The 27522-nt window shown below is 46.3% G+C and overlaps 1 protein-coding gene across 1 annotated transcript in view; it reads right to left on the bottom strand.

Moving 5' to 3' along the window:
• Nucleotides 1-20383: 20383 nt before the first annotated feature.
• The window catches only part of acsf3 (acyl-CoA synthetase family member 3), a 51616-nt gene continuing 44477 nt past the window's right edge, over nucleotides 20384-27522 (bottom strand). Inside the window, exons 7-9 of the mRNA XM_072280050.1 lie at nucleotides 27277-27411; nucleotides 23944-24055; nucleotides 20384-23128 (exon numbers count right to left, since the gene is read on the bottom strand). Coding sequence (XP_072136151.1) covers nucleotides 22999-23128; nucleotides 23944-24055; nucleotides 27277-27411 — 377 coding nt within the window. The 3' untranslated portion in view covers nucleotides 20384-22998. The remainder of the gene's footprint in view (nucleotides 23129-23943; nucleotides 24056-27276; nucleotides 27412-27522) is intronic.

Genomic DNA, 27522 nt, shown 5'->3' with positions numbered 1-27522 from the left:
TCCAAATATACCACATCCACTGGTTCTCCCCTATCCACTCTACTAGTTACATCCTCAAAAAATTCTATGAGATTCGTCAGACATGATTTTCCTTTCACAAATCCATGCTGACTTTGTCCGATGATTTCACTGCTTCCCAAATGTGCTGTTATCACATCTTTGATAACTGACTCTAGCAGTTTCCCCACCACCGATGTTAGGCTAACCGGTCTATAATTCCCTGGTTTCTCTCTCCCTCCTTTTTTAAAAAGTGGGGTTACATTAGCCACCCTCCAATCCTCAGGAACTAGTCCAGAATCTAAACAGTTTTGAAAAATTATCACTAATGCATCCACTATTTCTTGGGCTACTTCCTTAAGCACTCTGGGATGCAGATCCATCTGGCCCTGGGGATTTATCTGCCTTTAATCCCTTCAATTTACCTAACACCACTTCCCTACTAACATGTATTTCCCTCAGTTCCTCCATCTCACTGGACCCTCTGTCCCCTACTATTTCCAGAAGATTATCTATGTCCTCCTTAGTGAAGACAGAACCAAAGTAGTTATTCAATTGGTCTGCTATGTCATTGCTCCCCATAATCAGTTCACCTGTTTCTGTCTGTAGGGGACCTACATTTGTCTTAACCAATCTTTTTCTTTTCACAGATCTATAAAAGCTTTACAGTCAGATTTTATGTTCCCTGCCAGTTTACTCTCATAATCTTTTTTCCCCTTCCTAATTAAGCCCTTTGTCCTCCTCTACTGAACTCTGAATTTCTCCCAGTCCTCAGGTGAGCCACTTTTTCTGGCTAATTTGTATACTTCTTCTTTGGAATTGATACTATCCCTAATTTCCCTTGTCAGCCATGGGTGCACTACCTTCCTTGATTTATTCTTTTGCCAAACTGGGATGAACAATTGTTGTAGTTCATCCATGCGATCTTTAAATGCTTGCCATTGCATATCCACCGTCAATCCTTTAAGTGTCATTTGCTAGTCTATCTTAGCTAATTCACGTCTCATACCTTCAAAGTTACCCTTCTTTAAGTTCAGAACCTTTGTTTCTGAATTAACTATGTCACTCTCCATCTTGATGAAGAATTCCACCATATTATGGTCACTCTTACCCAAGGGGCCTCTCATGACAAGATTGCTAATTAACCCTTCCTCATTGGCCAATACCCAATCTAGAATGGCCTGCTCTCTAGTTGGTTCCACGACATGTTGGTTCAAAAAACCATCCCGCATACATTCCAAGAAATCCTCTTCCTCAGCACCCTTACCAATTTGGTTCACCCAATCTATATGTAGATTGAAGTCACCCATTATAACTGCTGTTCCTTTATTGCACACATTTCTAATTTCCTGTTTAATACCATCCCCAACCTCACTACGACTGTTAGGTGGCCTGTACACAACTCCCACCAGCATTTTCTGCCCCTTAGTGTTATGCAGCTCTACCCGTATCGATTCCACATCCTCCCAGCTAATGCCCTTCCTTTCTATTGCGTTAATCTCCTCTCTAACCAGCAATGCTACCCCTCCTCCTTTTCTTTCATGTCTACCCCTCCTGAATATTGAATATCCCTGAATGTTGAGCTCTCATCCTTGGTCACCCTGGAGCCATGTCTCTGTGATCCCAACTATATCATATTCATTAATAACAATCTGCACTTTTAATTCATTCACCTTGTTACAAATGCTCCTTGCATTGACACACAAAGCCTTCAGGTGCTCTTTTACAACACTCTTAGCCTTTATACAATTATGTTGAAAAGTGACCCTTTTTGATTTTTGCCCTGGATTTGCCGGCCTGCCACTTTTACTTTTCACCTTACTACTTTTTGCTTCTACCCTCATCTTACACCCCTCTGTCTCTCTGCACTGGTTCCCATCCCCCTGTTGTGAACTAACCTCCTCTCTCCTAGTCTCTTTAATTTGATTCCCACCCCCTAACCATTCTAGTTTAATGTCACCTCAGTAGCCCCCGCAAATCTCCCCGCCAGGATATTGGTCCCCCTAGGATTCAAGTGTAACCCGTCCTTTTTGTACAGGTCACACCTGCGCCAAAAGAGGTCCCAATGATCCAAAAACTTGAATCCCTGCCCCCTGCTCCAATTCCTCAGCCATGCATTTATCCTCCAGCTCATTGCAGCCCTACTGTCACTGTCGCGTGGCACAGGCAGTAATTCCGAGATTACTACCTTCACAGTCCCTTTTCTCAACTCCCTTCCTAACTCCCTACATTCTCCTTTCAGAACCTCTTCCCTTTTCCTACCTATGTCATTGGTACCTATATGTACCACGACCTCTGGCTCCTCACCCTCCCACTTCAAGATATCTTGGACGCGATCAGAAATATCCCGGACCCTGGCACCAGGGAGGCAAACTACCATCTGGGTCTCTGGACTGCGTCCACAGTTTTGGTCACCAAATTACAGGAAGGATATTAATAAGGTTGAAAGAGTGCAGAAAAGATTTACAAGGACGTTGCCGGGACTTGAGAAACTCAGTTACAGAGAAAGGTTGAATAGGTTAGGACTTTATTCCCTGGAGCGTAGAAGAATGAGGGGAGATTTGATAGAGGTATATAAAATTATGATGGGTATAGACAGAGTGAATGCAAGCAGGCTTTTTCCACTGAGGCAAGGGGAGAAAAAAAACAGAGGACATGGGTTAAGGGTGAGGGGGGGAAGAGTTTAAAGGGAACATTAGGGGGGGCTTCTTCACACAGAGAGTGGTGGGAGTGTGGAATGAGCTGCCAGACAAGGTGGTAAATGTGGGTTCTTTTTTAACATTTGAGAATAAATTGGACAGATACATGGATGGGAGGTGTATGGAGGGATATGGTCCATGTGCAGGTCAGTGGGACTAGGCAGAAAATGGTTCGGCACAGCCAAGAAGGGCCAAAAGGCCTTTTTCCGTGCTGTAGTTTTTCTATGGTTTCTATGGACTGGACCCAGGGTTGAGAGTTTTGACTGGAGAATGGCTAACTTTGAGGAGATGTGAAAGGATTTAGAAGTGGATTGGGACAATTTGTTTTATGGGAAGGATATAATAGAGAAATGGAGGTCATTTAAAGGTGAAATTTTGAGGGCACAGAATCTTTATGTTCCTGTTAGGTTGAAAGGAAAGGTTAGAAGTTTGAGAGAGCCATGGTTTTCAAGGGATATTGGAAACTTGCTTTGGAAAAAGAGGGAGATCTACAATAAATATAGGCAGCTTGGAGTAAATGAGGTGCTCAAGGAATATAAAGAATGTAAAAAGAATCTTAAGAAAGAAATTAGAAAAGCTAAAAGAAGATATGAGGTTGCTTTTGCAAGTAAGGTGAAAATAAATCCAAAGAGGTTCTACAGTTATATTAATAGCAAAAGAATAGTGAGGGATAAAATTGGTCCCTTAGAGAATCAGAGTGGATGGCTATGTGCGGAGCCAAAAGAGATGGGTGAGATTTTGAACAATTTCTTTTCTTTGGAATTCACTAAGGAGAAGGATATTGAATTGTGTAAGGTCAGGGAAACAAGTAGGGTAGTTATGGAAACTATGACGATTAAAGAAGAGGAAGTACTGGCGCTTTTAAGGGATATAAGGAGCTGGTGGTAGACCTGAGGAGAGCTAAGGTACCGGTGACCCCTGTTTCCATCCAGGTGGTCAGTGTGGACATGGTGGAGGATTACAAATACCTGGGGATACGAATTGACAATCAACTGGACTGGTCAAAGAACACTGAGGCTGTCTACAAGAAGGGTCAGAGCCATCTCTATTTCCTGAGGAGACTGAGGTCCTTTAACATCTGCCGGACGATGCTGAGGATGTTCTACGAGTCTGTAGTGGGCAGTGCGATCATGTTTGCTGTTGTGTGCTGGGGCAGAGGGCTGAGGGTAGCAGACACCAACAGAATCAACAAATTCATTCGTAAGGCCAGTGATGTTGTGGGGATGGAACTGGACTCTCTCACGGTGGTGTCTGAAAAGAGGATGCTGTCCAAGTTGCATGCCATTTTGGACAATGTCCCCATCCACTACATAATGTACTGGTTGGGCACAGGAGTACATTCAGCCAGAGACTCATTCCACCAAGATGCAACACAGAGCGTCATAGGAAGTCATTCCTGCCTGTGGCCATCAAACTTTACAACTCCTCCCTTGGAGGGTCAGACACCCTGAGCCAATAGGCTGGACCTGGACTTATTTCCTGGCATAATTTACATATTACTATTTAATTATTTATGATGCAACTGTAACGAAAACCAATTTCCCCTGGGATCAATAAAGTATGACTATGACTATGACTATAAGTCTCCAGGTCCTGAAAGGATATTCCCTAGGACCTTGAGGGAAGTTAGTGTGGAAATAGCAGGGGCTCTGACAGAAATATTTTAAATGTCATTAGAAACAGGGATGGTGCCGGAGGATTGGCGTATTGCTCATGTTGTTCCATTGTTTAAAAAGGGTTCTGAGAGTAAACCTATCAATTATCATCCTGTGAGTTTGATGTCAGTGGTGGGAAATTGATGGAAAGGATTCTTAGAGCTGGTATATATAATTATCTGGATAGGCAGGGTCTGATTAGGAACAGCCAACATGGATTTGTGCGTGGGAGGTCATGTTTGACAAATCTTATTGAATTTTTTGAAGAGGTTACTAGGAAAGTTGATGAGGGTAAAGTGGTGGATGTTGTCTATATGGACTTCAGTAAGGCCTTTGACAAGGTTCCACACAGAAGGTTAGTTAGGAAGGTTCAATCGTTAGATATTAATATTGAAGTAGTAAAATGGATTCAGCAATGGCCAGAGAGTAGTGGTGGATAACAGTTTGTCAGATTGGAGGTCGGTGGCTGGTGGTGTGCCTCAGGGATCTGTACTGGGTCCAATGTTGTTTGTAATATATACTAATGATCTGGATGATGGAGTGGTAAATTGGATTAATAAGTATGCAGATATAATGAAGTAGGTTTTCAAAGCTTGCAGAGAGATTTAGGCCAGTTAGAAGAGTGGGCTGAAAGATGGCAGATGGAGTTTAATGCTGATAAATGTGAGGTGCTACATTTTGGTAGGACTAATCAAAATATGACATACATGGTAAATGGTAGGGCATTGAAGAATGCAATGGAACAGAGGGATCTAGGAATAATGGTGCATAGTTCCCTGAAGGTGGAATCTCATGTGGATAGGGTGGTGAAGAAAGCTTTTGGTATGCTGGCCTTTATAAATCAGAGCATTGAGTATAGGAGTTGGGATGTAATATTGAACTTGTACAAGGCATTGCTAAGGCCAAATTTGGAGTATTGTGTACAGTTCTGGTCACCAAGTTATAGGAAAGATGTGAACAAAATTGAGAGAGTACAGAGAAGATTTATTAGAACGTTACCTGGGTTTCATCTAAGTTACAGAGAAAGGTTGAACAAGTTGGGTCTTTATTCTTTGGAGCGTAGAAGGTTGAGGGGGGACTTGATAGAGGTGTTTAAAATTATTAGGGGGATAGATAGAGTTGATATGGATAGACTTTTTCCCATTGAGAGTGGGGGAGATGCAAACAGGAGGACATGAGTTGAGAGTTAAAGGGCAAAAGTTTAGGAGTAACATGAGGGAGAATTTCTTTACTCAGAGAGTGGTAGCTGTGTGGAACGAGCTTCCAGCAGAAGTGGTTGAGGCAGGTTCGATGTTGTCATTTAAAGTTAAATTGGATAGCTATATGGACAGGAAAGGAATGGAGGGTTATGGGCTGAGTGCAGGTCGGTGGGACTAGGTGAGAGTAAGAGTTCAGCACAGACTAGGAGGGCTGAGATGGCCTGTTTCCGTGCTGTAATTGTTATATGGTTATAAAGGAAGGTCATGCCTTATGAGCCTGATTGAATTTTTTTGAGGATGTGACTAAACACGTTGATGAAGGTAGAGCCGTGGATTTAGTGTATATGGATTTTATCAAGGGATGTGATAAGGTTCCCCATGCAAGGCTTATTGAGAAAGTAAGGAGGCATGGGATCCAAGGGGTCCTTACTTTGTGGATCCAGAACTAGACCTTGCTTTGTGGATTCAGAAATGACCTGGATAGGAAGTGGAGGGATGGGTTAGTAAGTTTGCTGATGACACAAAGGTTGGAGGTGTTGTGGATAGTGTGGAGGGCTGTCAGAGGTTACAGTGGGACATTGATAGGATGCAAATCTGGGCTGAGAAGTGGCAGATGGAGTTCAACCCAGATAAGTGTGAGGTGGTTCATTTTGGTAGGTCAAATATGATGGCAAAATATAGTATTAATGGTAAGACTCTTGACAGTGTGGAGGATCTTGGGGTCTGAGTCCATAGAACACTCAAAACGGCTATGCAGGTTGACTCTGTGGTTAAAAAGACATACGAAGCACTGGCCTTCATTAACCATGGGATTGAGTTTAAGAGCCGAGAGATAATGTTGCAGCTATATAGGACCCTGGTCAGACCCCACTTGGAGTACCGCACTCATTTCTAGTCGCCTCACTACAGGAAGGACGTGGAAACCAGAGAAAGGGTGTAGAGAAGATTTACAAGGATATTGCCTGGATTGGGGAGGATGCCTTAGGATAATAAGTTGAGTGAACTCGGCCTTTTCTCGTTGCAGCGACAGAGGATGAAAGGTGACTTGATAGAGGTGTACAAGATAATGAGAGGCATTGATCATGTGGATAGTCAGAGGCTTTTTCCCAGGACTGAAATGGCTAGCACAAGAGGGCATAGTTTTAAGGTGCTTGGAAGTAGGTACAGAGGAGATGTCAGGGGTAAGTTTTTTACGCAGAGAGTGGTGAGTGTGTGGAATGGGCTGCCGGCGGCGGTGGTGGAGGCGGAAACGATGGGGTCTTTTAAGAGACTCCTGGATGGATGCATGGAGCTTAGAAAAATAGAGGGCTATAGGCAAGCTAAGGTAGTTCTAAGGTAAAGACATGTTCAGCACAGCTTTGTGGGCCGAGGGGCCTGTATTGTGCTGTAGGTTTTCTATGTTTCTTAAAAATACATAAAGACTTGTCCTCCACAGCTTCCTGTGGCAATGAATTCCACAGATTCACCACCCTCTGGCTGAAGGAATTCCTCCTTAACTCCATTCTAAAAGTACGCCCCTCTATTCTGACGCTGTGTCCTCTGGTCCTAGACTCCCCCAGCATAGGCAACATCCTCTCCACATCCATTCTAGCAAGATCTTTTTCCATTCAATAGGTCTCAATTTGGTCACCTCCCATTCTTCTGAATTACTGTGAATACAGACCCAGAGCCATCAAATACTCTTCACATGACAAGCCATAAGACTATATAACATAGGAGCAGAATTAGGCCATTTAGCCCATCGAGTCTGCTCCACCATTCAGTTATGGCTAATCCTATTATTTCCCCCTCCTCAGCCCCACTTCCTGGCCTTCTTCCCGTAAACTTTGGTACCGTGGCCGCTCAAACACCTTTCAATCTCTGCCTTAAATACCAGTGATGGTTGTGGAGGCCATGTCATTGGGTGCATTTAAGACAAAGATAGATAGGTTCTTGATTAGCCAGGACATCAAGGGGTATGGGGAGAAGGCAGGAGAGTGGGGATGACTGGAAGAATTGGATCAGCCCATGATTGGCAGAGCAGATTCAATGGGCTGAATGGCCTACTTCCGCATCTATACCTTATGGTCAATGACCTGGCCTCCACAGCTGCCTGTGGTAACAAATTCCACAAATTCACTACCCTTGCATCTGTTTTAAATGGACACCCCTCTATCCTGAGGCTGTGCCCTCTTGTACTAGACTCCCCCACCATGGGAAACAGCCTTTCCATATCTACTCTGTCTTGGTTTTTCAACATTTGAAAAGTTCAAATGAGATCCCCCCTCATCCTTCTAAATTCCAGCGAGTACAGACCCAGAGCCTTCAGACGATCCTCATATGATAACCTTTCATTCCTGGAATCATCCTTGTGAACCTTCTCCAATGCCAGAACATCTTTTCTTTGATGAGGAGTCCAAAACGGTTCACAATACTCAAGGTGAGGCCTCACCAGTGTCTTATAAAGCCTCAGCATCACATCCCTGCTCTTACATTCTATACCTCTTAAACTGAATGCTAACATTGCATTTGCCTTCTTCACCACCGACTCAACTTGCAAGTTAACCTTTAGAGTGTTCTGCATCAGGACTGCCAATGTACAACACCTTGATGAGTTCCCTAATGAGTCCTTCTCTTTCCAAAAATCCTATTCCTCAGAATTCTCTCCAGCAGCTTTCCCACCTTTGATATTAGGTCTCTAGATGTTGGGTGGCATTCTGACTTTCATGTAGGTATATTGCCTACAAAAAGTATTCCCCCTGAGAAAGTTTTCATTTCTTATCTATATACTACTTAAACTCTCATGCTCTGTTTGTGACCTCCAATTAGCGTAAACGGTGCATTACAGCGGCACTTTTTTCCGGCTAAATCGAATTAAAATGCGCTAACTTACAGAATGCAGGCAAGGTTCAGGGTTATATATTCATATAAATTTGCTCATTCACCAAAAATCAACAGACTGGCTTTCACCCGAGACCCGATTGGCCATCACGGAAATCGGGACGCGACAGCCCGACACATGCGCACGGCCAGCCTGAGCAGCGACACCTACAGGAGCAAAAGAGCAAGGGGTCACATTCTGCTGATCACCATCAGCATGTGCAGGATTGGGACAGATCTAACTGCCACCCATCAATAACAGATAATTAAATCTTATTGTAATGACGTACTTCGAGACATCCATAAAACCCTTTGCTGCAGTCAAAGGACAGTGGTGACTATATCACGTCCATTTAGGGGAGCACCAACCACATCATCAAGAATAATCAGCATCCTTTGGCGTTAGTGCTTCGGATCTTCTATCCAGCATTAGGGTAAAGAAAATGGTCAGCCTAATTATGCCACGTGGAAAGGGAAGGGGGACATTATGGTCAAGAGATAACGCCAAACGTCGTCAGGAAGCAGCAAGGACAGGGAGAGAACAAGAATCAGATGAGGCCAAGGCTGCACGACTCCAGGATCAAAGAGTCAGGACAAAAAAAGATGAGAGAAGAAGAGACAGAGGAGGAGAGGCATGCACGTCTCCAGGGTCAGAGACAAACAACAAACAGCAGAAGAGATGAAGAGTTGGGGGATGAAAGAGCTGCACGTCTCCAGAATGACAACGAGAGGCACAAGGGTGGCAGAGCAACACTCACAACACGCTGGAGGAACTCAGGTCAGGCAGCATCCATGGAAATGATCAGTTTCCGGCCAGAACCCTTCGTCAGGACTGTAGAGGGAAGGGCAGGGGCCCTATAAAGGAGGTGGGGGGAGGGTGGGAAAGAGAAGGCTGGTAGGTTCCAGGTGAAAAACCAGTAAGAGGAAAGATAAAGGGGTGGGGGAGGGGAGGCAGGGAGGAGACAGGCAGGAAAGGTGAAGAAGGAATAGGGGAAAGCACAATGGGTAGTAGAAAGAGGCAGAATAATGAGGGAGGTGACAGGCAGCTGGGGGAGGGGGCAGAGTGAAACAGGGATGGAGGAAGGGAGGGGGAGGGAATTTCTAGAAGTTGGAGAATTCAACGTCAATGTTCATACAAGGGGCTGGAGACTACCTAGACAGTATATGAGGTGTTGCCCTCCATCCTGAGTTTAGCCTCATCATGGCAGTAGAGGAGGCCATGTATGGACATATCTGAATGGGAGTGGGAAGCAGAGCTGAAATGGGTGGCTACTGGGAGGTCCTGTCTGTTCTGGCGGACAGAGCGGAGGTGCTCGACGAAGCGGTCCCCCAATCTGCGTTGGGTTTCACCGATGTAGAGGAGGCCGCACCGGGAGCACCGGATGCAATAGGTGACCCCAACAGACTCACAAGTGAAGTGTTGTCTCACCTGGAAGGACTGTTTGGGGCCCTGAAAGGTGGCAAGAGAGGAGGTGTAGGGACAGGTGTAGCACTTGCGCTTACAGGGATAAGTGCCAGGTGGGAGATCCGTGGTGAGGGATGTGTGGATCAGGGAGTCGCAGAGGGACCGATCCCCGTGGAAAGTGGAGAGGGGTGGAGAGGGAAGGATGTGCTTAGTGGTGGGGTCCTGTTGAAGGTGGCGGAAGTTGCGGAGGATAATGTGCTGGATCCGGAGGCTGGTGGGGTGGTAGGTGAAGACAAGGGGAACTCTGTCCCTGTTGTGGTGGCGGGAGGATGGGGTGAGGGCCGGAGTGCGGGAAATGGAGGAGCTGCGGGTGAGGGCATCATTGATGACAGCAGAAGGGAAACCACGATCCTTAAAGAAAGAGGACATTTGAGATGTCCTGGATGGCAGATAAGCCAGAAACGTTGCCATCAAAAGTGTCCTTCGTTAAACGAGGAGGAGCTATCTTTGCTTTGCTACGCGTCGTTCTTCTTTAATAAACTGAGGTTTTCTACTTCAGTTTCCAAAGCAAAGCAATACCAATAGCATTCAGGAAAATTTAATGTTCATTCTGGTCACGTCAGATTGCACTACCCTTCTGTCAAAGGGTGCCCTCGTTGTTTTACAACATTGAATCACAGTGGATTTAATTTGGCTCTTTTCACACTGATCAACAGGAAAAGACACTTTTGTGTCAAAGTGAAAACAGATCTCGACAAAGTGATCTAAATTCACTACAAATATAAAACACAAAATAATTGATTGCACAAGTATTCACCCCCCCCCCCTTTAATATGCCACACCAAATCATCAGTGAAGTCACATAAATGGAGATCTGTTTTTGGAGACCTGTGTGCAGTCAAGGTGTTTCAATTGATTGTAGAAAAATTCACCTGTATCTAAAAGGTCGAACTGCTGGTGAGTCAGTATCCTGGCCAAAATCCTGCTAGCATTCTGGCGGCCCAATAGGCAGCAAGAGCAGGTCTGCTGAACAGTTTCCACCAGAAATGTCAACTGTACTTTCTCCAGAGATGCTGCTTGGCCTGCTGAGTTCCTCCAGCACTTTTTGTGTGTCCCTTGGAGTACAGTTAAGTCAATCATCAAGAAATGGAAAGAATACCGCACAGCTGTAAATCTGCCTAGATCAGGTCATCCTCAGAAACTGAATGCCCGTGCAAGAAGTATTGTCAACAGTTTTGGACCCCATATCAGAAAAGGATGTGTTGTCATTGGAGAGAGTCCAGAGGAGGTTCACGAGGATGATTCCAGCAAAGTCAAAGGTCTTAAGTTGGATGTCACCCAGTCCAGATAGACTACATCCTGGAGTCCTGAGAGAGGTTGCTGAAGAGATAGTAGATGCATTGGTCATAATCTTCAAGAATCAATTCATTCTGGCATGGTCCTGGAGGACTGGAAGATTGCAAATGTCACTTTACTCTTTAAGAAGATAGGAAGGCAAAAGGAAGGAAATTATAGGCCAGTTAGCCTGGCCTCAGTGGTTGGGAAAGTGTTGGAGTCAATTATTTAGGATGACGTTTCAGGGTACTTGGAGACTAATGACAAGATAAGTCAAAGTCAGCATAATTTCTGTAAAGGAAAACTTCCCTGATAAAATCAGAGTTCTTTGAGTAACAAGCAAGGTGGATAAAGGAGAGGCAGTGGATGTCATTTACTTGGATTTTCAGAAGGCATTTGATAAGGTGCCACACATGAGCCTGCAAAACAAATAAAATCCTATGGCATTACAGGAAAGATACTGGCATGGATAGAGGAATGGCTGACCAGCAGGAGGCAGCAAGTGGGAATAAAGGGAGCCTTTTCTGGTTGGTTGCTGGTGACTACTTATGTTCCTCAGGGGTCAATATTGGGACCGCTACTTTTACATTGTCTGTCAATGATTTAGATAGTGGAACTGATGGCTTTGTGACAAAGTTTGCAGATGATATGAAGATAGGTGGAGGGGTAGATACTGCTGAGGAAGCAATGTGATTGCAGCAGGACTCAGACAAGTTGAAAGAATGGGCAAAAAGTGGCAGCTGGAACACAGTGTTGGGAAATGTATTACAATGCATTTTGGTGAAAGGAACAAAAGTGCAGACTATTATCTAAACGGGAAGAGGGTTCAAGCATCAGGGGTGCAGAGGGACTCCCAGCAGATTAATTTACAGGTTGAGTCTGTGATAAAGAAGGTAAATGCAAGCTTGGCATTTATTTCAACGGGAATAGAATATTGAAGCAAGGAGATAATGCTGAGCCTTTATAAGACAGTAGCCAGGCCGCACTTGGTACACTGTCAACAGTTTTGGGCCCCGTATCTCAGAAAGGATGTGTTGTCATTGGAGGGAGTCCCAAGGAGGTTCATAAGGATGATTCCAGGAGTGAAAGGGTTAACATACGAGGAGCATTTGGCAGCTTTGGGCCTGTACTCACTGGAATGTAGAAGAATGAGGTGGGATCTCATTGAAACCTACTGAATGTTGAAAGGCCTAGATAGGGTGGATGTGGATAAGATGATTCCTATGGTGGGGGTATCCAGAACTAGAGGGGGAGACCTTTTATAATGGAGATAAAAAAGGATTTTTTTTAGCCAGAGTGTAGTGAATCTGTGGAATGCTCTGCCACATACCGAGGGGTGGCCAAGTCCATGGGTATATTTAAGGTGGAAGTTTGATTGTTTCCTGATAGGTCGGGGCATCAAAGTATATAATGAGAAGGCAGGTGTATGGGGTTGACTGGAATCCGGGATCAGCCATGCAGACTCGATGGGCTGAATGGCCTAATTCTGCTCCTTAGCACTTATGGTCTTCTGAAGGGGCTAACATATGAGAAGCGTTTGGCAGTTTTGGGCCTGTACTCACTGGAATTTAGAAGAATGTGGGGGATCTCATTGAAACCTAGCAAATGTTGAAAGGACTAGATAGGGTGGATGCAGAGACGATGCTTCCTTTGGGGGTATCCAGATCTAGAGGGCACAGCCTGAAAGTTGAAGTGCGACTTTTTAGAATGTAACAGAGAGTAGTTTAACTGTGGAATGCTCTGCCACAGACTGTCATGGAGACCAAGTCCATGGCTATATTTAAAACAGAAGTTGATCGTTTCCTGATTGGTCAAGGGATCAAAGGATATGACGAGAAGGCAGGTGTACGAGGTTGAGTGGGATCCGGGATCAGCTATGATGGAATGGTGGAGCAGATTCGATGGGCTGAATGGCTTAATTCTGCTGAAACGGGAGAGACTGTGCATACAACTGCTTCGCCAGTCGCGGCTTTATTGGAGAGTGGCAAAGAGAAAGCCACTATTGAAAAAAACACATGAAATCTCGGCTAGAGTTTGCCAGAAGGCATGTGGGAGACTCTGAAGTCAGCTGGAAGGTTTTTGGTCTGTTGAAACCAAAACTGAACTTTTTGGCCATCAGACTGAACGTTATGTTTGGCATAAGCCAAGCACTGCACATCAAAAACACACCATCCCTACCATGAAGCATGGTGTGGCTGCATCATGCTGTGGGGATGCTTCACTGCAGCAGACCCCGGAAGGCTTGTGAAGGTAGAGGGTAAAATGAATGGTGCAAAATACAGGGAAATCCTGGAGGAAAATGCAATCTGCAAGAGAATTGTGATTTGAGAGATTTGTTTTCCAGCAAGACAATGACCCCAAGCATAAAGCCAGAGCTACACAGGAATGGCTTAAAAGCAAAGTTAATGTCCTGTAATGGCCAAGTCAGAGTCCAGACCTCAATCCAACTGAGAATTTGTGGCTGGACTTGAAAAAGGCTGATCCTCATGCAATCTGATAGAGCTTGAGCAGTTTTGTAAAGAAGAATGGGGGAAAATTGCAGTGTCCAGATGCACAAAGCTGATAGAGACCTATCCACAGAGACTCAAGGCTGTAATTGCTGCCAAAGGTGCATCTACTAAATACTGACATGAAGGGGGTGAATATTTATACAATGAATTATGTTGTGTTATATGTTTGTAATTAATTTATGTCATTTTGTAGAGATCTCTTTTCACTTTGACACGAAAGAGTATTTTTCTTTTGAGCAGTGTCAAAAAAAGCCAAATTAAATCCACCGTGATTCAATGTTGTAAAACAGTAAAACATGAAGATTTTCAAGGGGGTGAATACTTTTAATCGCACTGTATAAATTTGTGAACATATAACAGAGGTAACTTTCTGTGGGAAGCCAAAGTTGAGGCTGGTGTTGCACAGAGTCTCCCAAGTGATGTTATCGAAGAATTGATGGAGTCACACAGCATGCAGACAGGCCCCTCATGCTGACCAAGATGCCCCCTCCAAGTTAGACCCATCAATCTAGAACAGGCCCTTCCAGCCCAATGAGCCCACACTGCCCAGATACACCCATGTGACCAATTAACCTGTAGGTCTTTGGACCGTGGGAGGAGACAGTAGTTGGGGGAAACCCATGCGGTCACGGAGAGAATGTACTAACTCCCTACAGACAGCAGAATTGAAGTGAACCCAGGTCTCTGGCCTTTGTAATAACATCACAGTAAGCGCTGCACTACCATGCCGCCCACTCTAGTGTGCATTCATCCTATCTGGGCCCCTTATGCTTCCATACAGCATAAGATCAAAGGAGCAGAATTAGGCCATTCAGCCCATCGAGTCTCCTCCATCATTCAGTCATGGCTGATTTATTATCCCTCTCAACCCCATTCTCCTGTCTTCTCCCCATAACCTGTGACACCCCGTCTAATCAAGACCGATCTGCCTCCGCTATCAACCTGCAAGTTAACCTTTCAGGAAACCTGCACAGGAGCTTCTGACAGGATCTGGTGGAGGGAAGGATTTCCCAGCCTATCACCAGTCAGTGTTAGTTACACTCTTCAACTTCTATCCCACTACAGTGCAGCAAAAGTAGTGGGTGAGGACCCTTCCTTCCTCCTAGCTCTGTCCTGTCAGGCTGGACTGCTTGTACGTGGCCCATTAGCTCCTGTACCTGGAGATGCCATAAATGCGGCGATCCACAGGACAGGGCTGGACACCTCTGACTGTGGTAACTACAGAGGGGTCTCCTCACTATTTGTTCTCACTGCAATCCCTCCCACTAGCCCAAGAGCATCCCTCAAATTGCAGTGTGGGTTCCATCTGCCTGGAGTTACAGTGGATGTGCACTTCACCACATAGCCAGAGCGACAAGCAGGGAGTTACAGCAGACTTTGTGGGTGCTCACCATCCACCTCACTGAAGTGTGCACATGAATGGCAAATGGAGGTTAATTCAAGTAAGCATGAGGTGTTGGAATTTGGAAAGTCAAACCCAGGCAGGACTTTCACAGCGAATAATGGGGCCCTGGGGAATGTTGGAGAACGCAGGTACCTTGGAGTACAAATGTATCGTTCCCTGAAAGTGGTGTCACAGATAGTAAGGTGGTAAGGATGGCTTTTGGCACAATGGTTTTCAATTGCTTAGGGCAATGACTATGGAAGTTGGGAGTCATGCTGTGATCCTACAGACACTGTGGAGGCTGCACTTGGAGTATTGTTTTCAGTTTCGGTCACCCTGCTGAAGGAAATATGTTACACAACTGGAAAGAATGCATTAAAGATTTACAAGGATGTCACCAAGACATGAAAGACTTCATTCCTCATTGTGTAGGAGACTGAGAGGGGATCTTCCAGAGACGTTTTCTCAGATATATAAAAAGAGGGGCGAGAGTGGGTATCAGACCGCTGGAAAATGACCTGGAGAAGTACTTATGGAGGACAAAGAACAGGCGGATAAACTTAGTAAGTATTTTGCATTAGTCTTCACTGTGGAAGACACTGGCAGAATGCCAGAAATGCGAGTGTGTCAGGGGTCAGAAATGAGTGTAGCTGCTATTACTAAGGAAAAGATGCTTGGGAAGATTAAAGGTCTGAAGGTGGATAAGTCACCTGGACCAGATGGACTACACCCTAGGGTTCTGAAAGAAGAGGCTGAAGAGACTGTGGAGGCATTAGTAATGATCTTTCAAGAATCACTAGATTCTGAAATAGTTCCAGAGGATTGGAAAAGTGCAAATTGAGTCGGTGGTGAGGAAGACAAATGCAAAGTTAGCCTTCATTTCGAGAGGACTGGAGTCTCAAAGCACTGATGTAACGCTAAGACTTTATAAGGCATTGGTCAGATTGCATGAAGTATTGTGAGCAGCTTTGGGCCCTTTATCTAAGAAAAGATGTGCTGGAATTGGAGAGGATCCAGAGGAGGTTCACCATAATGATCTCAGGAATGAAAGGGTTTGATGATTCTGGTCCTGTACTTGCTGGACTTTAGAAGAATGGATGGAGATCGAATTGAAACCTATCAAATATTGAAAAGCCTAGAGAGAGTGGATATGGAGAGAATATTTCCTTTAGTGGAGGAGTCTTGGACCAGAGGGCACAGCCTCAGAATAGAGGTATGTCCATTTAGAACACAGAAGAGGGGGAACTTCTTTAGCCAGAGGGTGGTAAATCTGTTGCCACAGATGGCTATGGAGGACAAGTCGTTGAATGTATTTAAGGTGGAGGTCCATAGGTTGTGGATTAGTAAGGGTGCCAAAGATTACAGGAGGAAGGCAGGAGAATGGGGTTGACGGGGAAAATACACGCAGTACTGGAGTAGAACCCAGTATGGTCTTCTGCTGTTGTCTTGTCTTGTCCATACTGCACCAACCACCGCCGCTGGGCTATAAATGTGCAGGAGCAATGTGTGGTTAAGTGCCTTGCTCAAGGACACAACATGCTGCCTCAGCTGAGGCTCGAACTCGCGACCTTCGGATCACTAGTCCAACACCTTAACCACTTGGCCACGTGCCAACACACTTCGAGGTTTGACCTTCTGTGCATTCAGAGATGCTCTTCTGCACACCACTGTAGTAATGTGTAGTTACCTGAGTTACTGTCGCCTTCCTTTCAGCTGAAGCAGTCTGGTCATCCTCCTAAACATGGTGTTTTTGCCCACAGAATTGTATATTTTTAGTTTTACGCACCATTTTCTGTAAACCCTAGACCTTGTGTGTGAAAATCCAAGCAGATCAGCAGTTTCTGAGATACTCAAACCACCTCATCTGGCTCCAACAATCAGTCACTTAAATCACATTTCTTCCCCAATCCGATATTTGGTCTAAACAACAAGTGAACCTGTTAACCACGTCAGCATGTATTTGTGTGCTGAGTTGCTGCCATCTGATTGGCTGATTACATATTTGCATTAATGAGCAGGTAGACCTTACAAAGTGGCCACTAATTGTAAATCAGCCACGACAGAATGGTAGAGCAGACTTGACGCACCAAACGGTCGAATTCTACTCCTATGTCTTATGGTCTAAAGACTCTCAAGGAGCACGACACCATCCAGGAGAAAGGAGTGCCCTCAATCACCCCTCTGAACTCTCCCTGCCTCCATCATAACGTGCTCAGTGGGTTTGTACAGATGGTTTCAGGGAAAGTGCAGGTGAGGTAGGAGTCAACTGAAAGATCAGGTGAGGTAGGAGTCAACTGAAAGATCAAGGACAGGGATGAGGGGGAGTTAGAGATCAGAGACAGGAGCTGGTGATCAGATACCAGATGAGAACACACCACAGTGGAATGCCAGCAGTCGCTGTTGTGACGAGAATACACATAGATTAAGATGTTAGCTGGCCTGTGCTGGCACCAGTGGGATCAGCAGTTGGTCTGCCACCTGTCTTCAGGAGAAAGAGAGATAAGGAAAACAATGGAGCAGCATTTGGAGGTGTTAATGAAGGGACGGGAGAGTTTAATGGAAGGAGAGCTGTTAAGATCGGCTCCCCCTTTGAACCCTGAACTGTTTGAAGTGATGGACAGGCGATACCCCAGCAGGGGGATAAAAAGGGACAGGTTCGCTAAGGCAAGACACACGACACCACGAGGTAATGAGACCCTGGAAGCGGTGCGCCTCCCATAAGTCAGTGGGAGTTTTGGAAGGCTGGTCGCGGGACCAAGCCATAGACGCACAGGGTGGAAAGGCACGATCAGCGGGAACCTATTGTGTGTCCACCTTTGCCTGGTTGCCAGATTCACCGCAGAGAAACAATTGTATCTGGAAACTGAGGGGTCACGGTCGGTGACCTCAGAAGACATCACAAAGGGCTCGCCCGAAAGCTGACTATGAAGAATATCGAAGGTCTGTGTGGAAACTGTTTGAATATTCATTCGTTTTGCTCTCTCTCTCTCCTTCCCCCACACTGTCCATCTCCCACGGCAGTGATTACTGCGAACTGAACTGAACTCTGCGTCACTTTGAAACTGGTCATTTACCCCTAGACGACGATAGAGCTTGATTGATCCTGTTATCCTAATTCTGTGTACATGTGTGTTTATCATTGCTGAACTATTGCATTTATTATCCTTTTGATTAGAGTACTGTGTTGCTTGTTTCTTTAATAAAACTTTCTTAGTTCCAGTAATCCAGACTCCAACTGAGTGATCCATTTCTGCTGGTTTGGCAACCCAGTTACGGGGTACATAACATAAGTGGGGTTCTCATCCGTGATTTTGAACGCTAAATTTGGGACGGAGTAAATTAATTGGGCTAAAATTCCCGAAAGAAAGAAAAGACAAACAGCAGAAATGGAGGCTGAGGAATTTGTAAAAGCGCCGACCTTGGAGGCATTAGAGGATGCCAGGAAAGCGGAATTGGTAGCTGTGGCCAAACGGTTGAATCTTGCTAAGGGGAAGTCGACAATGTGGAGAGAGGAGATACACAGAGCTATCGTAGAGCACTATGTATCTAAAGGTGTGTTTCCCCAAGGGGAGCTGGAGGTGGTGCTTATTGAAAAACCTGCTGGAGACGTGGTACAGGTGCAGCTTGAAAAACTGAGACTCGAGCACGAGTTCCGGGTACGGCAGTTGGAGCGAGAAGAGAAAGAGAGGGACAGACAGTTGGAGAGAGAAGAGAAAGAGAGGCAATGGGAGCGAGAAGAGAGAGAGAGGCAGAGGGAAAGGGAATTTGAGCTGGAGAAGTTAAAGATAAGGGCAGAGCAGGGGCCTGTGCCGAACCAAGGTGGAGGGTTCCGGGCGACCCAGGAGGTTAGGCTGGTTCCCCCATTTGACGATACCGACGTGGATCGGTTTTCTCCATTTCGAAAAAGTTGCTACCAGTCAGGACTGGCCGAGGGGTAAGTGGGCTGTTTTGCTTCAGAGTGTACTGAAAGGGAAAGCCCAACAAGCTTACTCAGCTTTGTCCGCGGAAGATGCCCAGAGGTATGAAGTGGTGAAAGAGGCCATCCTCAGGATTTATGAGTTGGTCCCGGAGGCATACCGGCAGAGGTTCCGGAATGCGAGGAAGCAGTGGGACCGCACGTATTTAGAGTTTGCCCGTGAGATGCAGACATATTGTGAGCGTTGGTGCGCCTCGAAGGGGGTAGATGGGGATTATGACAGACTGCTACAGCTGATCCTGATTGAGCAGTTTAAAGGTTGTGTCCCTGAGGGTATGAGACCCTACCTCGATGAGAAAGAGGCAGCCACGTTAGCCGCAACTGCTAAGTTAGCGGATGAGTATGTGTTGACGCATAAAATGAAGTTTGCCCCAAGTAAAGGCTACCAGAAGGGTAGTCAGGCCGGCAGGGAGAGTCCGCCAGAAAAGTCAGAAAGTAAGCCGGGGACTAGTGAGAAGGATAAGGTAGACCGGGAGCAGTCTGGTAGGAAGTCTCCTGGGGTCGTCTGTTATAATTATGGGAAAGTCGGACACTTTGTGTCCAGGTGCTTTGCCCCAAAAAAGGAGATGGGAAAAGGAAAAACGGCGATTTTGACTGGCTGTATCGAGCTGGTAAACGAACCGCTAGGAGAGGACAGGTCTGCCAAAGTTCAGGAAGGGCGTGAGAGGTTTATCTCGGCCGGATTGGTGTCAGTGAAGGAGGGGTTAAAACCAGTTCCAGTGCAGATCTGGAGAGATACAGGAGCATGTCAGTCATTGATATTGAAGAGTGTATTAGAGTTTAGCTCAGAGACCCAGACTGGGGAGGTCAAGGTCAAAGGTATTGGGGAAGGGACAGAGGCAGTCCCTTTGCACCAGATACACTTACAAAGCAACCTGGTCTCTGGACTAGTCACGATCGGGGTGAGGCCCGAATTACTGATGAAAGGCGTGGAAGTCTTGCTCGGTAATGACCTCGCTGGGGGAATCGTGTTCCCAGCAGTGAGATTGACAGGTCAGCCTGCCAGCATTGAGGCCCCGCCCACGGACTCACAGGTTCATCACGGGACTGCGGAAGTAAATTTAGCTGAGACGTTTCTGCCAGCCTTGTACGAGAAGGGGGTAGAAAATGAAAGGAAGGAGTGTAGTGAAACAAGAGGTAGTGAGGGAGCTGAGACAGACTTAGCATTAGCCAGGAAAGAATTTGTGCAGGTGCAGGAGCGAGACGAGGGGCTGATGGTTTTGGTGGAGGCAGCTCTCTCTGACGCAGAATTAACAAGGGAACCAGTAGGCTACTGTGTGGAGGAGGAAGTACTAAGGAAGAAAGGGAGACCAAATACCGTACCCACAGATGAGGAATGGGGAGTGGTGCAAAAGAGTCATGGGGATGAGATTTTTAACCTGGCCCACAAGGTACCCCCCGGTGGACATTTTGCGGTGCTGGAGGAAACAGTTGGTGGAATCATGAAAGAGGTTTACCGGCTGCCCAGGAGGAAGGATGTTATTGATCATGGCAGACGCGAACTGAGACGGTCACAGGCTTTTGATATGCTAACAAACCTAGTCGGTGTTAGCGCAGAAATCAATGAAGCTAGGGTCCTCCTGATAAGAGAAAAAAACCATTTTGAAAAGATGAGTATGGTACCGACCAGATGGGAGAAGGCTGTTTTGGCCAGCTCTGCTGATAAGGTCTCTCCCTTAATCCCCGAACAAAGCGACTCTTTAGGAGAAGTAATTAAATGACTCGCACACGTGTGTTTGATTGTCCCGAGGCGATGCAAAGAACTGGGACCCTGGGTGGTGTTTGTTACGCTAGGCCAGCCTAGCGAGCAGCACCCCTATAGAATGAGTAATTCAGTGAAGAAAGGGCTTACGAACACAGAGATGTGTATTGGCGATGTAATACGGCTGTCTGAAGCCAGCTTAATAGTGAACCTTGAAAAAAATGAGTTCGGCCACACGAAGGTCATTTATCTGGGAATTGTGGTGACACAGGGGCAGCTGGCAGCGATGCAAGCTAAAGTGCGGGCTATCCCTGACATCCCAACCCCGACACACAAGAGGGCCCTCAGAAGGCTCTTGGAGATGGTGGGGTACTGTAGGAAGTTTTGCAATAACTCTGCGGTTACTACCCCTCCCCCTCCTACTAAGCCCTTGCGAGAGAAAACTAAGTCGGAATGGGACGACTCTTGTTATTGTGGTCCAGGACAAAACCCAATGAGAGGTTACATTGATCGCAATTCATCAGTGTTTTTGGCCACTATGAAGTTTGCTAAGATGGAGCCTGGTCTAAGGGATTATTAATAACACATATAAAAGGAACAGAAAATGTGATGGCTGACTGTCTGTCAGGTGTTGACAACTTCAAATTCACTGTATTAGCCAAATAGCTGATAAAGATGTGTATTTGTGTGTATCAAATAATGTATTCATGTTTGTAATTTTTACCCCGGTAAAAACCCTTAAAGGTGGGAGGTGTGACAAGAATACACATAGATTAAGATGTTAGCTGTCCTGTGCTGGCACCAGTGGGATCAGCAGTTGGTCTGCCACCTGTCTTCAGGAGAAAGAGAGATAAGGAAAACAATGGAGCAGCATTTGGAGATGTTAATGAAGGGACGGGAGAGTTTAACGGAAGGAGAGCTGTCAAGATCGGCTCCCCCTTTGAACCCTGAACTGTTTGAAGTGATGGACAGGCGATACCCCAGCAGGGGGATAAAAAGGGACAGGTTCGCTAAGGCAAGACACACACGACACCATGAGGTAACGAGACCCTGGAAGTGGTGCGCTTCCCATAAGTCGGTGGGAAGTTTTGGAAGGCTGGTCGCGGGACCAAGCCATAGACGCACAGGGTGGAAAGGCACGATCAGCGGGAACCTGGTGTGTGTCCGCCCTTGCCTGGGTGCCAGGTTCACCGCAGAGAAACGATCGTATCTGGAAACGGAGGGGTCACGGTCGGTGACCTCAGAAGACATCACAAAGAGCTCGCCCGAAAGCTGACTGCGAAGAATATCGAAGGTCTGTGTGGAAGCCAAACGAATATTCATTCGTTTTGCTCTCTCTCTCTCCTTCCCCCACACTGTCCATCTCCCACGGCAGTGATTACTGCGAACTGAACTGAATTCAATTGAACTGAACTTTGCGTCACTTTGAAGCTGGTCATTTACCCCTAGACGACGATAGAGCTTGATTGATCTTGTTATCCTAATTCTGTGTACATGTGTGTTTATCATTGCTGAACTATTGCATTTATTATCCTTTTGATTAGAGTACTGTGTTGCTTGTTTCTTTAATAAAACTTTCTTAGTTCTAGTAATCCAGACTCCAACTGAGTGATCCATTTCTGCTGGTTTGGCAACCCAGTTACGGGGTACGTAACACTGTGTATGGACATGGCCTGGTAAACGCTGCGGATGAACAAGACCCGTGGTCAATGACTGAGGTTAGTGGGCCCCATGGACCAGGACTGGTGGTGCCCCTGATGCCTGACCGGCGGGTCACTGAACCATGGTGGCAGGTGCATTGGGTTTGACGAACACAGACACAATGGGCCAAATGATCTCCTTCTCTGTTGTAAACTCTCTGTGGTTCCGTGACTAAAAAGCAACAGAGGGAGTGTGGTTGGGAAAATAACGGTGAGAGATCACAGTGGGCAACTGAAATTTCGGACACCTCCTTTACCGACAAATGCCTCATCCCCATCCTTGGAAAGTAATCAGCCCTGGGACATGGAGTCCAATGCCACTCCCTGCGCCACAGAGTAGCTAACACTACCTCCTATAGCACACACTGTGGACGCAGGCACACACAGGCAGAGAAGGGCAGATGCGGGTTGACACAGGTGGACAGAATCAGACGTGGATGCACACACACGGTAAGGTACAGGCAGTCCGATCACTTGTCCACGCCCAGGAAATAACCTTGAGCCCTGAGACAGGTCAGTTCAGCGCTGGCCACACGCTGTGGGACAGGAGAGGGGGTCCATGTTGTGTCAGGTGATGCTAGTGACGCCCAGCTGGGGGGAAGAACTGCGTCAGCAGCTCCCTCTTGTTCACTTTGCCCATGTGGTTACGAGGAATCTGCTCCACCAGGATCAGCTCCGAAGGAATGCTGTACGAGGCCATGTGCTCCCTGCAACAACACAACAGTCAGCAGCCAGGCCCAACCCCACACCACACCACAGAGACCAACACCAGAGCTACACTGAATCCTGTGTAACACCAACCCCGCGTAAAACCAGTTCATCACTCACCAACCCGAATCCACGTAACACCGACCCTGAGGAACACAGACTCATCACGACGCCATCGTGATCCTATGCTACACTAACCCGGTGCAACACCGACCCCGAGTAAAACCGACCCCGTGTAACACCAAGCCCCTGTCACACCAACCCCCGTTCAACACCGACCATGTGTAACACCAACCCTGAGGAACACCAATCCAGTGTAACAGTAACCTTGAGTAACACCAACCCCGTGCAACACAGGCTCATTACGACATCATCCTGCTCCTGTGTAACACTAACCCCGTGTAACGCCGACCCCTGTAACACAGGTTCATTACGACACCATCTTGGTCCTGTGTAAAACTAACCCCGTGTAACACAGGCTCATTATGACACCATCCTAGTCCTGTGTAACACTAACCCCGTGTAACACTGACCCCATATAACACAGGCTCATCACGACACCATCCTGGTCCAGTGTAACACTAACCCCGAGTAACACAAGCCCATCATGACATGAGCTCTCCATACAATATGTCCAAACACTGCTCAGGCAATAGTCCACAGCCGACAGCCCCACCCACACATCCCCCCACCCCCTCCCACACATATTCCGGTCACTGGGGAAATTGTCCATCATGGACAGCGGCCTGGTGTCCACTGGAAGCCCACCCCCAGTCATCAGAGAACCCCGTAACCCCTGTCCTTTTGACCTTACCGGGCCCATTCTCGCAACTCCTTCAGGGAGAGGACACAACCCTGGTGTAGCTGGACAACAGACACCACCTTCTGCCCCCATGTCAGGTCTGAGGCACCAATGACTGCCACATCTGAAAGGGAGAACAGTGGAAGTGAGCTTCTCTTTACAGTGGCATCACTCCTGTCTGAGCAGAGAATGAAACCACACAGGAACAAGCCTTTGGCCTATCCTGTCCATGCCAGCCATTCGGATCTACCAGCAGCACTGCGATTACAGCCCCAGAGCTCAGCTACGTTCAAAAGGTTAAGGCAAGTATTCAGCTGCATAAAAAGGTGTACGTTACTGAAAGACCGGTCAGCATTCTAAGGAGGATCTTAGCGATTCCTGCAACGGTGAGGTTAGGTGTCAGGGCTTGGATTCACTCTAGTGCAGGGGTTCCCAACATGGGGCCCACAGACACCTTGCTGAATGGTATTGGTTGCCGGGAACCACTGCTCATTCCACATTTGGCTTGTACGTATGGTTAGGATTTTGGGGCTTTTAATGTGCAGAGCAGGTTGGCATGAAGTAGATGGGCCACAGGAGCTGCTGCTGTGCTCGGTCAGTATGATGGAATCCTCTGCACCGGGAATATAGCTCTCCCTACCCCTTCCATCCATGTACTGAACAAAACTTCTAAATATTGAAATCAAACTGGCTTCCACCGCTTCCGCTGGCAGCTCGTTCCACAATTTCATCACCCTCTGAGTGAAGGAATTTCCCCTCATTTTCCCCTTAAACAGTTCACTTTTCACCCTTAACCCATGACCTCTAGTTGTAGTCTCACCCAACCTCAGTGGAAAAAGTCTGCTAGCATTTAGCCTGTCTATACCCCTCATCATCTTGTATACCTCTAACACACCTCTCCTCATTTTCCCACGCTCCAGGGAATAAAGTCCGAACCTAGTCAAACTTTCCCCATAACTCAGGTCCTCTAGTCGCAGACACATCCTTGCGGGCGCCATGGCAACGTAGCGGTTAGCGCAACGCTATTACAGCTCGGGGCATCAGAGTTTGGAGTTCAATCCCAGTGTCCTTCCCGTACAACATGTCGATTTCCTCCGGGTGTTCTGGTTTCCTCCTACAGTCCAAAGATGTACCTGATAGGATAACTGGTCATTGCAAATTGTTCCGTGATTAGGGTTAAATTGGGGTTGTTGGGGGTTGCTAGGATGCGTGGCTCAAAGGGCCAGGAGAATCTATTCCAAAAATTTCTCTGCATCTTTTCAATCTTAATGTTAACTCTCTGATGGTAGGTGATCGGAACTGCAGACAATACTCCAACTTCAGTTTTACCAACATCTTACACAACTTCAACAACACATCCCATCTCCTGCGCTCAATACTTCGATGTGCCAAAAGCGCTCTTCACAACTCTATCTACCTGTAACACTACTTTCAATGCATTATGGACCTGTATTCCCAGATCCCACTGTTCCACTGCACTCCTCACTGCCCTATCATTCACTGTGTAAGACATTTAGTACGTCAAATATGATGGCAAAATATAGTATTAATGGTAAGACTCTTGGCAGTGTGGAGGATCAGAGGGATCTTGGGGTCCGAGTCCATAGGACACTCAAAGCTGCTGCACAGGTTGACTGTGGTTAAGAAGGCGTACGGAGTTTAAGAGCCGAGAGGTAATGTTGCAGCTATATAGGACCCTGGTCAGGCCCCACTTGGAGTACTGTGCTCAGTTCTGGTCGCCTCACTGCAGGAAGGATGTGGAAACCATGGAAAGGGTGCAGAGGAGATTTACAAGCATGTTGCCTGGATTGGGGAGCATGCCTTATGAGCATGCCTTATGAGCATAGGTTGAGTAAACAGAGGATGAGAGGTGACCTGATAGAGGTGTACAAGATAATGAGAGGCATTGATTATGTGGATAGTCAGAGGCTTTTTCCCAAGGCTGAAATGGCTGCCACAAGAGGGCAAAGGTTTAAGGTGCTTGGCAGTAGGTACAGAGGCGACGTCAGAGGTAAGTTTTTTTATGCAGAGTGGTGAGTGTGTGGAATGGGCTGCCGGCGACGTTGGTGGAGGCGGGTACGATAGGGTCTTTTAAGAGAGTCCTGACTAGGTACATGGAGCTTAGAAAAATAGAGGGCTCTGGGTAACCCTAGTAATTTCTAAGGTAAGTACATGTTCGGTACAGCATTGAGGGCCGAAGGTTTTTCTGTGTTTCTACCCTGGTTGGTCCGACCAAAGAGCACTTGGCTGCATCAAATTCTATCTGCCATTTTTCAGTCATTTTTTCCAGCTAGTCCACAGATCCCACTGCAAGCCATGAGAGCCTTCTTCACTGTCCACCACAGCCCCAGTCTCTGTCACCAGAATTAGAATTATCACCGGCACATGACGTGAAATTTGTTAACTTAGCAGTAGCAGTTCAATGCAATACATAATATAGAAGAGAAAAAAATACATAGAATTAAAAAAAAATAAACAAGTAAATCAGTTACATATATTGAACAGATTTTTTAAAAATGCAAAAACAGAAATATCGTATATTTAAAAAAAAGTGAGATCGTGTGCAAAGATTCAATATCCATTTATGAATCGGATGGCAGAGGGGAAGAAGCTGTCCCTGAATCGCTGAGTGTGTGCCTTCAGGCTTCTATACCTCCTACCTGATGGTAACAGTGAGAAAAGGGCATGCCCTGGGTGCTGGACATCCTTAATAGTGGACACTGCCTCTCTGAGATTCTGCTCATGGAAGATGTCCTGGGTACTTTATCGGCTAGTACCCAAGATGGAGCTGATGAGATTTACAACCTTCTGCAGCTTCTTTCAGTCCTGTGTAGTAATCCCCTCCATACCAGACAGTGATTCAGCCTGTCAGAATGCTCTCCACAGTACATCTGTAGAGGTTTTTGAGTGTATCAAAAATTTGTTGATTGAATGGTGGAAGGAGTGTGTGGCGTCTTTCCCATCAGGATGCCCAGCACCTGGCCTCGTGAACTAATTTATTATTGTCACATGAACCAGGTAGCGTGAAAAGCCGTCCAATCAGACAATGGCACATTCATATCAAATAAAAGAGAAAGTACAGTGCAGGTCGTCAACGAGGTAGATTGTGATGTGAACAGTCCATCTCATTGTACTAGAGGGCTATTTAATTGTGACGGCAATACCATCAGTAGGAGTTGAGGACCACTCTTGTTCAAGATGCTAACTGTTAGCTTTTCAGTTTAAGGCTAGTAGTTAGCTTTTAGGATTAGGACTTGTGATTATTATTATTCAGGGTTGTTTTAGGGAATAAATTAATGAAAGTTTCTCTTATTCACAACCAGTAAGGTTTAAGTTTGTTCCAACCTGCAATATGGGGATGGCCCAGGAGGTGGCGCTCAACGTCCAGTGCACTGATCTTGTATCCTCCACTCTTTATGATGTCCACTGAGGTTCGACCCAGAACCCAGTAAACACCATCTCTGTAACACACAGTGTCCCCTGCACAAAACAAACACAAACAGGTCATGACAAATCTCCAAAAATCAGAGCCGCCCTTAATGTCACAGGTTGGGGAAAAGAATGAATTCAGCAGCCCAGGCTGCCTGTGGA

This window comes from Mobula birostris, chromosome 15, assembly GCF_030028105.1.
Source record: "Mobula birostris isolate sMobBir1 chromosome 15, sMobBir1.hap1, whole genome shotgun sequence".
In the NCBI taxonomy this organism is placed as follows: Eukaryota; Metazoa; Chordata; class Chondrichthyes; order Myliobatiformes; family Myliobatidae; genus Mobula; species Mobula birostris.
Note: the sequence above shows the minus strand (reverse complement) of the source record. Positions and strands in the feature narration are given on the sequence as shown.